General features: G+C 40.4%; 1 protein-coding gene across 3 annotated transcripts; it reads right to left on the bottom strand.

The window, feature by feature from the left end:
• Positions 1–361: 361 nt before the first annotated feature.
• On the bottom strand, positions 362–10,727 carry LOC139295841 (glycogen phosphorylase, muscle form-like). Of its 3 annotated transcripts, XM_070918104.1 has the most exons (20): positions 10,485–10,727; positions 8,453–8,554; positions 8,242–8,320; positions 7,997–8,100; positions 7,637–7,768; positions 7,432–7,543; positions 7,263–7,345; positions 5,892–6,035; positions 5,574–5,666; positions 5,236–5,382; positions 4,601–4,764; positions 4,309–4,423; positions 3,296–3,397; positions 2,879–3,026; positions 2,688–2,746; positions 2,461–2,602; positions 2,066–2,273; positions 1,359–1,493; positions 1,029–1,095; positions 362–929 (listed from the first exon to the last, which is right to left on the bottom strand). In XM_070918104.1, exons 1-20 carry the CDS (start codon positions 10,725–10,727, stop codon positions 780–782), a joined length of 2,529 nt encoding a protein of 842 aa, XP_070774205.1. In that variant the 3' UTR covers positions 362–779. The 3 variants fall into 3 exon arrangements, with proteins under 3 accessions (XP_070774205.1, XP_070774206.1, XP_070774208.1); XM_070918105.1 differs by lacking the exon at positions 8,453–8,554; XM_070918107.1 differs by lacking the exons at positions 8,242–8,320; positions 8,453–8,554 and having other exon boundaries at positions 7,997–8,017.
• Between the last annotated feature and the right edge of the window lie 221 nt (positions 10,728–10,948).

The following is a 10,948-nucleotide window of genomic DNA, read 5'->3' as shown; positions in this document are numbered from 1 at the left end:
CACAGTCCTGAAGTTCGCTGTCCTCAAAACATGAAGCTATGACCCCAGTTGAGAGTAAATATCACCTATCGAAAAGTCCTTAGTGTTCTTAGTGTGTTTGTTTGCAACATAAATCATTTACACCAATGAAAAGCACTGTTGAGTAGCACAATACATTGACAGGTTTTTTAGGTTATAATTCAAATAGCCATTGCTTGAGTGAAGATACCATTATTACAATAATAATTTTCTTTGCAACAAAATGCATTATGTTCATATTTATTCTACACTTTAAAATACTTCAATAACTTTTCTGGCCTTCCCCTGAAATAGAATGGGGACAGCTGGAAAAAGGCACCCAGGCTTCTGTTTTGGTATTTCAGACACATTTTATTCAGAATGGGTCTGTGTGGAAATACAAGAGTTCATATTTTTGAATAAAAAAATATCACCAATAAATTCACAAAGGCCGCCACAAAGCTCTTTAATCCACTTTTACAGCAGATACTGTAAAATAGCCATTTCTGCATCCCCGATGATAACTACAACAGTTTTATTACACCAGTCTGTACCCTGGATATTGTGAATATGCAGATATGAAAAATGTAAACTTATCCAGTCCAAGAGTTTGTGTGAGACACAGTGTAGTAATGCAGGAAGCATTTAATGCTGAATACTGTGGACGTAGGTTTGTGGGGGCTTTTTACCAGACACAGCGTATCTACCATGTAGGTGCTTAAGGCGTTCGTGTTGTGATCCAAGCTGGGAGAGTTGGGATGGCGGCCGTAATTATGGACAGTTTATTGCTTGTCATCAGGGGCGGGGAGTTTCTCAAGCGTGGGCTCCATGCCCCAGATCTCACGAGCATACTGGGTAATGGTGCGATCGCTGGAGAACTTGCCACATCCAGCAATGTTGTAGATCACCATCTTGGTCCATTCCTTGGGGTTCTGATGGGAGGATGAAAATGATTGATAAGTGAGTAGTAAGATCAGTAATAAATAAGATTACTAGCTCCTTTATGAAGAATTCCTTTTTAAAAAACATACCTTGTAGAGAGCATTGACTTTCTCCTGGCACTTGATATAGTCTTCATAGTCAGCAAAGACCTTGAATCTGTGCAGAAAAGAATGCAATTAACTCGCATACAGCATGTATAGTGCAATGTAAATGCATTTGGTGTTTGTATAGTTGTGTATATTTTCATGTGTTGACTACTAAATGTTGGTGTGCACGCAAAAGGCTGTGAATTGTTTTGTTTTATCTATTTCCCTTTTTTTTTTTTTTTTTGCACCAGCATGCAAGTTTATACACGTTCTTATTTGTATGTGTGTGTGCATGCGTGCGCCTCAGGCTGCGAATGTTAGATGTGTCTTTACCTGTCATGATGCATCAGCATGTTGACAATTTCTTTAAACAGGTCATGCTGCTTTGGGCTAAAGAAGCCTCCAGCAATCTGGTCAATAGCCTGTTTCAGCTCAGGAAGGCGGTTGTAGTACTCTTCAGCGTGGTATCTAAGAAGGACAGAAAATAAACAATACACACATTCAGAAAAAACGCACAGAAGCACACGCTTGCTGCTGCAGTAACTGGCCTGTTAATGATGGTGCAGTAGTCAATGCTATATGGGAGTGGAATGACCTCAGATTGAGTGAACAAAAGCACCTGAGTCTGGTGAAAGTGATCATTACTAAAACCTCTGTGTGCGACTGCAGAGCTGCTGGATTGTCAGAGTGCATCGGGCTCAGTGCATTGATATCAAAAAGTCTTGACAGCCGGACTACCTTAGAGGTCTTTCCCCAAATGGATCTGATAACAGGTAACACACTGTGTTCTTATATGCAAAGACATTACATTGTATAGTGGCACAAATAAAAAGACAAGGATGAACCTTTTCCTGCCTCTGCTCTCTTTGATGGGATGGGATTTGATGTCAAGGTCACATTATATTTTTATTACCATACTTAAAATGCAAAAATATCACAAGGTGAAGTGATTTTATTGGCTACAGAACAAAATATGTTTGAGGTAGAAGTAAAAAAAAAAGTAAATACAACGTTTGGAGAGATCGGGGTTCATTCCTTACCCTCTCTGGTCAAGTGCATCAACGTCATTCACCCTCATGCCGAAGATGAAGAAGTTCTCCTCGCCGGCCTCCTCTGCCATCTCAACGTTGGCTCCATCCATGGTACCGATGGTTAGAGCGCCGTTCAGCATGAACTTCATGTTGCCGGTGCCAGAGGCCTCAGTGCCAGCTGTGGAGATCTGCTCTGACAGGTCAGCTGCGGGGATGGCTGAAAGATGACACAAGTAGTGGGTTGATGGCTCTAATAAGCATTTTGTGTTTGTGTTTTATGCTGTGTGTCAAAAAAACAATCCTGATTGGGGACATGTGCAGAGGAGGAAATGAAGAGGATGATGAACGTTGAGGACGGATAAAAAGAGAGAGAAAAAAAACCTGGCCAATGATTTGGTAATTACCTCTCTCTGCCAGTGTGACTCTGTAGTTCTCCAAAAAGATGACTTTGAGACGGTCTCCAACCACAGGATCGTTGTTGACCACCTCGCCAATGGCTGTGATCAGACGGATAATCATCTTGGCAGTGTGGTATCCAGGAGCAGCCTGCATGAAAGGAGCAGTTAGTGAAACAATGTTGTAAGGGCGAGTTTGTTTTTAAAGCCCAGTTGTATGCCGTTAAACTACAAACCTTTCCTCCAATCATGACAGTTCTCGGAGTCCACTGCTTGTTCGGCTCCTTCTTGATGCCTGGCAGAGATACGGAGAGATTACAGGACTGAGGTGTCTCATCTTCAGGCTCTGACACACACAATCTGCCCTGAAATCATCTTCAAAATGTTTGGATTTGAGAAAATGTGAATATTTTAAACGTGTGCTTACGGTTGTAGTAGGTGATGATGTGCAGACAGTTGAGCAGCTGTCTCTTGTATTCATGGATCCTCTTGACTTGGATGTCGAACATGGAGTTGGGGTTGATCTTCACCTTGTAGTGTTCCTCCAAGTGCACAGCAAACTTCAGCTTGTTTTCCTGGGTCATCAAAACATTGACTTTGTTACATAAAATGTAGGCTGTGATATCTTAGAAATTAGCTGCTGCCTGATAGTTTGTACAGTATATCATAGATGTTAACATGTGTATGTTATGTTCCACTTCTCTCAGCAGCTGTATTTACATATCCAGCTGTAACAAAGCCCAATTATCTATTCCCAAGTATCCAAGTATCTTCTTAAACATATTAGTGTTGCTTCCAACATTAACTGGGAAGTTGAGATGAAATAATACACAAATTACTTCACCTGCTTCACTTTGGCAACATCACGAATGAAAGCATCGTCATTCACAAACTTGCGGAGATCCCTCAGCTGGTCGAGGTCACGGATGAATTCCTCACCAATTCTCTGTCAACAAAAAAGTATAAAAAGGAAAGTTGTCCAATGTTGTTTGTGTGAAGTATGTGTGTTGTTGTTTTTTTCATCTCTTTATTGTAGAAATCTTCCCTTACAACAGGCGACATTAAGACTAAAAGTGAAAATATTTAGTGAAATTAGGATAACATAACAGGCATGACTCCACTCTCAATATGACGCTTTAACATGGCTGCAGGATATGGGGTAGATGTAATATAGTAAAAAAAAAAAAAAAAGAAAAGGGTAGGCAATAAAATCAAATTTCTTTAAGAAAAAAAGTCTTGCATGCTAACTTAACTGTATGAGCACATTTCTTATTGTTTACAGGATAGACTCAAAGTACTTCCTAAATTCAATCCTGAAAGGTTCAAATGATAGAAGAGACCTCGAGAACTTGGCTTTATGGATGTGAAGTTTCCCCAGTAAAATTATTCAGTTGACAGCCCGCTGAATGTTCTGCTGTTTTTTTTCATAGTATAGAATTACAATGATTAATGAATTGAATTAATGAATGAGTAATATTATTGATTGGTTTGAGGGTCAAAATAGTCCTCAGTTTTCATAAAATAGATGTTTAGTTTAGTCTTTTTTATTTGTACAAAAATCACATTTGTTATGAAAATCCACAGATCTTGAGATGCACAATGAATATTATGCTCAATTTTGTAAATGTATGTCTTTCAATTTGTTGGGGATAACACATTTAGAAGAGAAACCATGTTTCTGAGAGGTCAGATGTTTCTTCTCAATGGATATTAGAAAAATGGAAATAATTCCTTAGATATTTATTAGTACATTTGTGACTTTTACTATTTATTGGGTAGGTTCCAAGATTTATAGATCAGAGAAATTCCTCATAGCTGAGAAGTTGAATGAAGTATGTGTGTCAAATCGCAGCCAACCTCGGCGATGACCTCAGCCAGCCCGGGGTTGCACATGACCAGCCAGCGGCGAGGAGTGATGCCGTTGGTCTTGTTTTGGAACTTATGTGGCTCCATTTCATAGAAGTCCTTGAAACTGCAGGCAGAGTGAAGCATCACATATATCAGAACAGACGATGCAGCAGCCCATGAGATCATAAAGGCTGGGGATTTATGAAACAGATACTACATACATGTACTGGATTATGGTGTTAACTATGATTTACCACTATACGGTGTCACGGGCAAATTAGTGTTTATTTCAGGGACATACACTGTAGCTTTGAGGATGTCAGAGTGTATCTGGGCCACACCGTTGACAGCATGGGAACCCACAATGCACAAATGGGCCATGTTGATCCTCTTCTGCCCGCCTTCCTCAATGAGGGACATACGGCTCAGGCGGCCATTATCACCAGGATACCTCGCAGCAACTCTCTGCAAAGAACAAGAACACAAAAAATAACTTATAATAGATTATATGTTTTATTTTGCTGACTGATTTCTATCATCATGCATATTAAAGCAGGTCAACACAGCTATTCTAAATTAAGATAGATAGATAGATAAGATAAGACAGACTTTATTATTCCAAGGGAAATATGTCTTGGACACATATCAAATTAGCAGCAACAGGACAATGGGCCAAATAACTTAATTCTTAATTTGTTGATTGCGCCAAGCTTTGACATTATGTACCTTCCTCATAAGTACCTTGTGTTCAACCGGTCACATAAAAGTTCAGAGAGAGACTCTATTGTAAGACTTTATAACTATATTGGTACTTAACCACAGAGAACATTGACAGTGTGTAGGTCCTCTGCCACATGACTTAAGTAGGAGCCATAACTACATACTGTATGGAACACATCATGGAAGTGAGAACATGTTGCAATGTGCAGCACTTACCTCCAGGTGGCGACGGTTGATCTCATAGACAATTTCTAGGTGACGAGGCAGCAGATGAGCAAACAGGTCGACTGGCCAGCGCTCCAGAGCTTCAGGAAGGACGGTGTGATTGGTGTAGGCACAGGTGCGCACACAGATGTCCCAGGCCTGAACACAAGCAAGAGCAAATACATGCATAAGATGATAATAACAGACTTGAGAAACATTGTAAATAATCACTTTGTGCCATATAATGGCATGGTTTTAAACACTAAAATAAGTTCTAAATTGGAAAAATAAAACTTTGAAAGCTACTAAACATTCTGTTCTGCTGTTACATCAATGTTTTTTTTCTTCACCTTATCCCAATCAAGTTTCTCTTCATCAACCAGAACCCTCATCAGCTCAGGAATAGCCATGGCTGGATGAGTGTCATTCAGCTGGATGGCAACCTGAATATGCAGACCATAATAAAATGTCAACACAGAATTGGAATATGCCATAAAGTGCTTTGTAGATACTCGTTCATTTCAACTATTCTCATAAGATACAATGAAACCCTCCTACAACCTGTTCAACACACTGACAGAGGCAATTTAATGAAAGCACAGAGAGCACATCAGGGAGAAATCTTTTCATTTCTGACGGAAACTATTTTGTTGAGTTTTTCGCTTCACCTTGTCAGGCAGTTTGCTGAAGTCTGTGCGAGCAATCTCCCTGGAGCCAAACTTAGAGACCTTGAAACGACGGATGATGTCTTGCAGGGTGGCAGATACCACAAAGTATTCCTGCTTCAGACGGAGCTCCTTTCCTTCAAAGAACTGAGGATAAAGACACATATTTGTCTGTTTCTGTTCCGCTGACAAACATGAATCATTTTTTTTTCTTCCTTAAACATAGCCTTTTGCATATTAGTGACTGGTGTTCACTCATGGACAGCTGAAATCTTTTCATGTTAATAAAATAATTACCCAAAGTTCAAAAAGAAAGTGGTAGCACAGCTACAGTATCTCTATATCTAACATCTTTATTGAAATTATCAGGCAGTTATAATCATTTTAACGAAACATCAAACACTCATCTATAATATACAGTTGTATGCTAATGCAATTGCCTAACTGTGCATACTTTTGTACAGTTCTGTTTAATAATTATTTGAGATATTTATGGAAGCCGAATTCAGTGTTCAGTGTTTGAACCAGAGCGTCGTTAAGAATTCAAAAGTTACTTGTTTTTTTTCTTCTTCTGAAAAGCAATTTATGCTTAATTTCACATGTAGTAAGCCACAAAAAAGTAGAAGTAACCACTGACGTGTTTTTGTTATCAATTGTGAGTATCAAAGTAATTTTTGTCTTTTAAAAAAATTGAGTTATTTCGAATTAGTCAGTTGGAATAAAAGAAATAATAACAAGTTAATCTGATAAGTTACAAAACCAAAATGTGATGTCTTCAATGATATGAACATTGACATTAAACTGAGAAAAGCAGAGAAACTTCAAAATATTCAAATTTGTCACTTTGATTACCTGATCAATGAATCAACTAATTGTTGCAGTTGTGAATAGAAATACACGACACGATAGAGCAGCAGTGTAACACAGTGGCTGAACTGAATTCAAACAAAGCTAGAATATCAGGTCCACCGCCGTTTCTGCTCTCACTTGCACGGACATAAATTACCAGACCTGACATGAGGTATAGCTAGAGCTAGATGGTTATCTCCCAAATCCTCCTTCTTGAGCCTTCAGGGAGTCAGCACATGGAGACCAGCTCTCATGTTAGCTATAAAACAGAGCTTCAGAGGAAGCTGAAAGAGCACACAGTGGCTCCAGCTGAAGACAAAGGACACCAGTTGGGGTCCAAATTATGGAAATCCATCTCTCAGCTGAGTTAAGATAAGTCCTGCAGTCAAACAAGAGCCATACGGTCCACAGCCCCTATAACATTCAACATTCAGCTGTTTCCTTTAATCCAGGTTAACACGTGCATGGCCATCATATGAGTGCAGTTCTGGTGGATTAAAAGATAATATAGTCATATTTTCTTACGTTGTCGTTGGGATACAGCACACGGGAGATGTTCTCAGCCAAGTTTCTGTCCAAAACAGCCTGAATGTAGCCACCAACATTGACTGTAAGGAAGAAAAAATATACATAAACTTCTTTCATTGGACAGCTGTTGCATGATTTGAATGTTTGCTCTCTGCCAGTCACGTACAGTCTTTAAGGTTAAACTCGCAGGGTGCCTTCGCAGACCACAGCCTCATGGTGTTGACAACGTTGTTTCTGTAGCCAGGGACAGGGGTGTCATATGGCAGAGCCAGCACTACCTGCCAATACCATCACACAAAGAGACAGACATTTGAAACAGATAAATATATCTGACATTATTCATATTCACTTACTTTAAATCATATTTTCACCTGAGTGTCAACCAATTTGACACCATCGGGGTGATGCTCGGTCCTGCCATAGAAATGCACTGGGCGCATGTACTCAGGACGCGCCTTCTCCCAGGGGTTGCCATAGCGCAGCCAATCATCTGCCTCCTCAACCTGATAATGACATACATTAATGTTAAGGTAAAAAAAAAAAACACATTACTGTAGGTGAGTGGCGTCTCAGCTGAGCCAGACACAGAAAATGAACATCAGCTCAGGATAATGATAAAGGAAACTCAGGTTTCAGGTGATTTAAGGTGAAAAAGAAACACCAGCTGATATTCTTGTGCAGTGAAACAAGAATATAAAGTTTTTGAAGACAGCAATAAAGATTTTTCTAACCTGCCAGCCATTGACGATTTTCTGATTGAAGATACCGAATTCATAACGAATACCGTAACCATAGGCAGCCAGACCCAGTGAAGCCATGGAGTCCAGGAAACAGGCTGAAAGCCAGAGACAGTAAATGGAAAAAAGCAGATCAACCTTTGACTAACTCTTATATAAAATAATGCATTATTCAAGTCCGTCAACAGGGCTAAAAACTCTTTGAATTGATCAAATATGAAGGGTGAAAAGATGCTCACCAGCAAGGCGGCCCAGGCCACCATTTCCCAAACCAGCATCTTCCTCCATGTCCTCCAGTTCCTCCATGTCCAGACCCAGCTACAAGAGGACAACCAAACTGTCATTCTGAGATGCTGCCCCCCCCCCCCCCCCCCCCCCCCTTTTTTTTTTTTTCCAACAGTTGGAAAAGGAAACAATTTAAAAAAAGGGGATAAATGAAGCATCTTTCACCTGGTACGTGGCCTCATCACAGGCGTTCTCCAGAGCGAGGTTCACCATGGTGTTTTGGAGGGTGCGACCCATGTAGAACTCAAGGGAGATGTAGTACACACGCTACAGTTTGGAAAGAAATCATCAATATTAAAATGAATGAACAGCCAGAAACTGTCTTATGTTACATGAGATATATTGGTGTCGTTGTATGATTAGGGTCTCTGCAGTAGCATGATGGGTACAAACTTGGCACTGAAACTAAAAACCTGTGAAGTTATATGCCAAATGTCACAATAACTTCCAGCCCAGACGAAAGAAGTCAAAGAAGTTTCATTATTTAGCTTCATGGTTGGGGAGTGCATGGAAACGTGAAACCTGAGCCTGTGTTTAGCCTTTGCCATTTAGTTGTTTTTGTCTTCTCTGACATGGAGAGGCGGACACAGGCTGAGGAGGAAAGGCAGAGGGGAGGAGAGAGGAGAGAGGAGAAGGGAAGGGACTCGGGGACAGATTGCTTTGGGTATTACATAACACTAACATTTTGGTCCGGGCAAAAATAGCTCCTGTAGAGGTCGCTGTAAAGGTCAGCCTGAGCCTGATACCCTTTCATTGTGGAGTTCAAGTCTGGAGTGATAGGAGAAGTGGTTCAGATAGACGTGTAAAATAATAACGAATACAACTGACAGAGCCATATTACCGAGTAGCTAACAGGATCTCTTGAATTATATATGACTGTATGTTCCAAATCTTATCCGACTTCATTCCCTGTTTCATCTCATTATGCTGATTAGCTATGTTTTTTCCCCAATAATGCATATTAGCAATGTGAAAAATGAATCTTGTTGGAGTACGGGATCTTACATGCAACACAAGACTCTAGACTGAGCTTGGATGTCCTCCCTCCTTCGGGTTTCTGTTTAGACCTTTAGGGGATTCACCTTTGACCTTTCAGTCTAGAGCACCAGAACAAGGTGACACAGCTAGGAGGTCAGATAGTTTCTGAGTTAGAGGTTGCAGCCCATCAACATCTGATTAAACAGCTTCTGAAAACTAGTTTAAGGTAAAAAGTAAATGTCTTCCTATACTGAGTTTAACACGTAAGGGCTTTAACACTTTAGTGACAGAACATTAACCCTGAGGAGTTAGCCGAGATGTGCAGGGAAACAACGTTAACAAAAGAAAAATGAGCCCCTTTATTCAGTAGAGTTATTAGTGATCTTGCAAGGACCATTTGGCAATTGTGGCTGAGTTTCATTCTGCTTCTGAACCCTCTATTGTAATTACACACAGTTTTGTGTGACATTTCCAAGCAATAATGTGTTGTGGTTTGCAATTTTGCTGCCTTATTCTAGTGATACCAGCATCCTATTTTTTCTGTAGCTGTTAGTTAATAACACAGCAGTTGCTGAGATACAGCTTTTTCTGATGATGCTTATATATGAACTAGGACGCCCTCTGAGGCATGTGCTCATATGACACAAGGCTATGTGCTTTATGGTCAGACAGGATGGGAACAGAAGGTCTCGGAGAGGTAGAAGGTCATGGAGAGGTTTAATGTTTCAACACACATATAAGAACGGCAGCATACCAGCAGAGTGCTAAGAAGCACCCCGGTGAAGTTTAAATGTCATGACTTGACATTATGCTGACACCAGGCTATTGAAAGTACAGTTGAAGAATATAAAGCCAGTGCGCTTATGAAAATGAGTCATGGATTTTGTTTAAAAGGTGTTCAGTGTGCAGAAGCAACAGAGTTATTTCATGAAACAGCATGAGATTCAGGTTATGGTGCAGAATGTTAATGATAACACTGGACAGGCAGTGAGTTCACAATGCAACAGACTTCCACAAATGTCCTGAAGGTGTGGACTAGTTGTTAGATCAAATATAGTTGCCAGTATCTCCACTATATTTGAGGAATGTATGCTGTTTATGCCATCATTTCCATTAAAAGAATAACACCCTTAAGAGAGAATTAATAAATGTCTATATTCAAGGAAATTCACATTACTGTAAGTCTTGTGTCTTTGATACTGTTATGACTTGAACTTACTTTGGGATCTTTCTCATAGTAGTGCTGCTGGGTTCTGATCCACCTGCCGATCAAGTGTTCCCTCACAGTGTGGGCAAGAGCAAAGTAGTAATCCCTCCTGGTCGCCACATTTCTGTCCTTGACCAGCGTAAAGTGGAGATGCCTGTTGAAATTTTGCTTCAGTTCAGCAACGTTTTCGATGCCGGCGAGGCCTCGCACTGAAATCTGTTTCCTTCTGTCGTGGTCAGACAAGGGTTTAGACATGGTGGCACAAGTTGCAGCAGCTCAGGGCTCTGACTCTGGATGAATGTAAACAGTAAGACAGCAGGAACACACCACCAGGCCCAGAGACACAGCAAGAGAGGCACCCACCCCACAGGCTCAGGTTCAGCATTTTAAAGGCACAACTGTGAATATTAAGTAGAGGGTGGAGCAGTTTGTATATATTAGGTATGTTAGGGTGGGGCATATTTTGACGCTAGAGG

Source organism: Enoplosus armatus, chromosome 13 (genome assembly GCF_043641665.1).
Source record: "Enoplosus armatus isolate fEnoArm2 chromosome 13, fEnoArm2.hap1, whole genome shotgun sequence".
In the NCBI taxonomy this organism is placed as follows: Eukaryota; Metazoa; Chordata; class Actinopteri; order Centrarchiformes; family Enoplosidae; genus Enoplosus; species Enoplosus armatus.
Note: the sequence above shows the minus strand (reverse complement) of the source record. Positions and strands in the feature narration are given on the sequence as shown.

Coding starts and splice junctions, on each gene's coding strand:
- LOC139295841 (XM_070918104.1), bottom strand. CDS start 10,727: ATGTCTAAACCCTTGTCTGACCACGACAGAAGGAAACAGATTTCAGTG. Junction 4,765..5,235: donor TCAACCGTCGCCACCTGGAG/GTAAGTGCTGCA, acceptor TGTTCTTTGCAG/AGAGTTGCTGCGAGGTATCC. Junction 2,274..2,460: donor AGTCACACTGGCAGAGAGAG/GTAATTACCAAA, acceptor GTCATCTTTCAG/CCATCCCCGCAGCTGACCTG.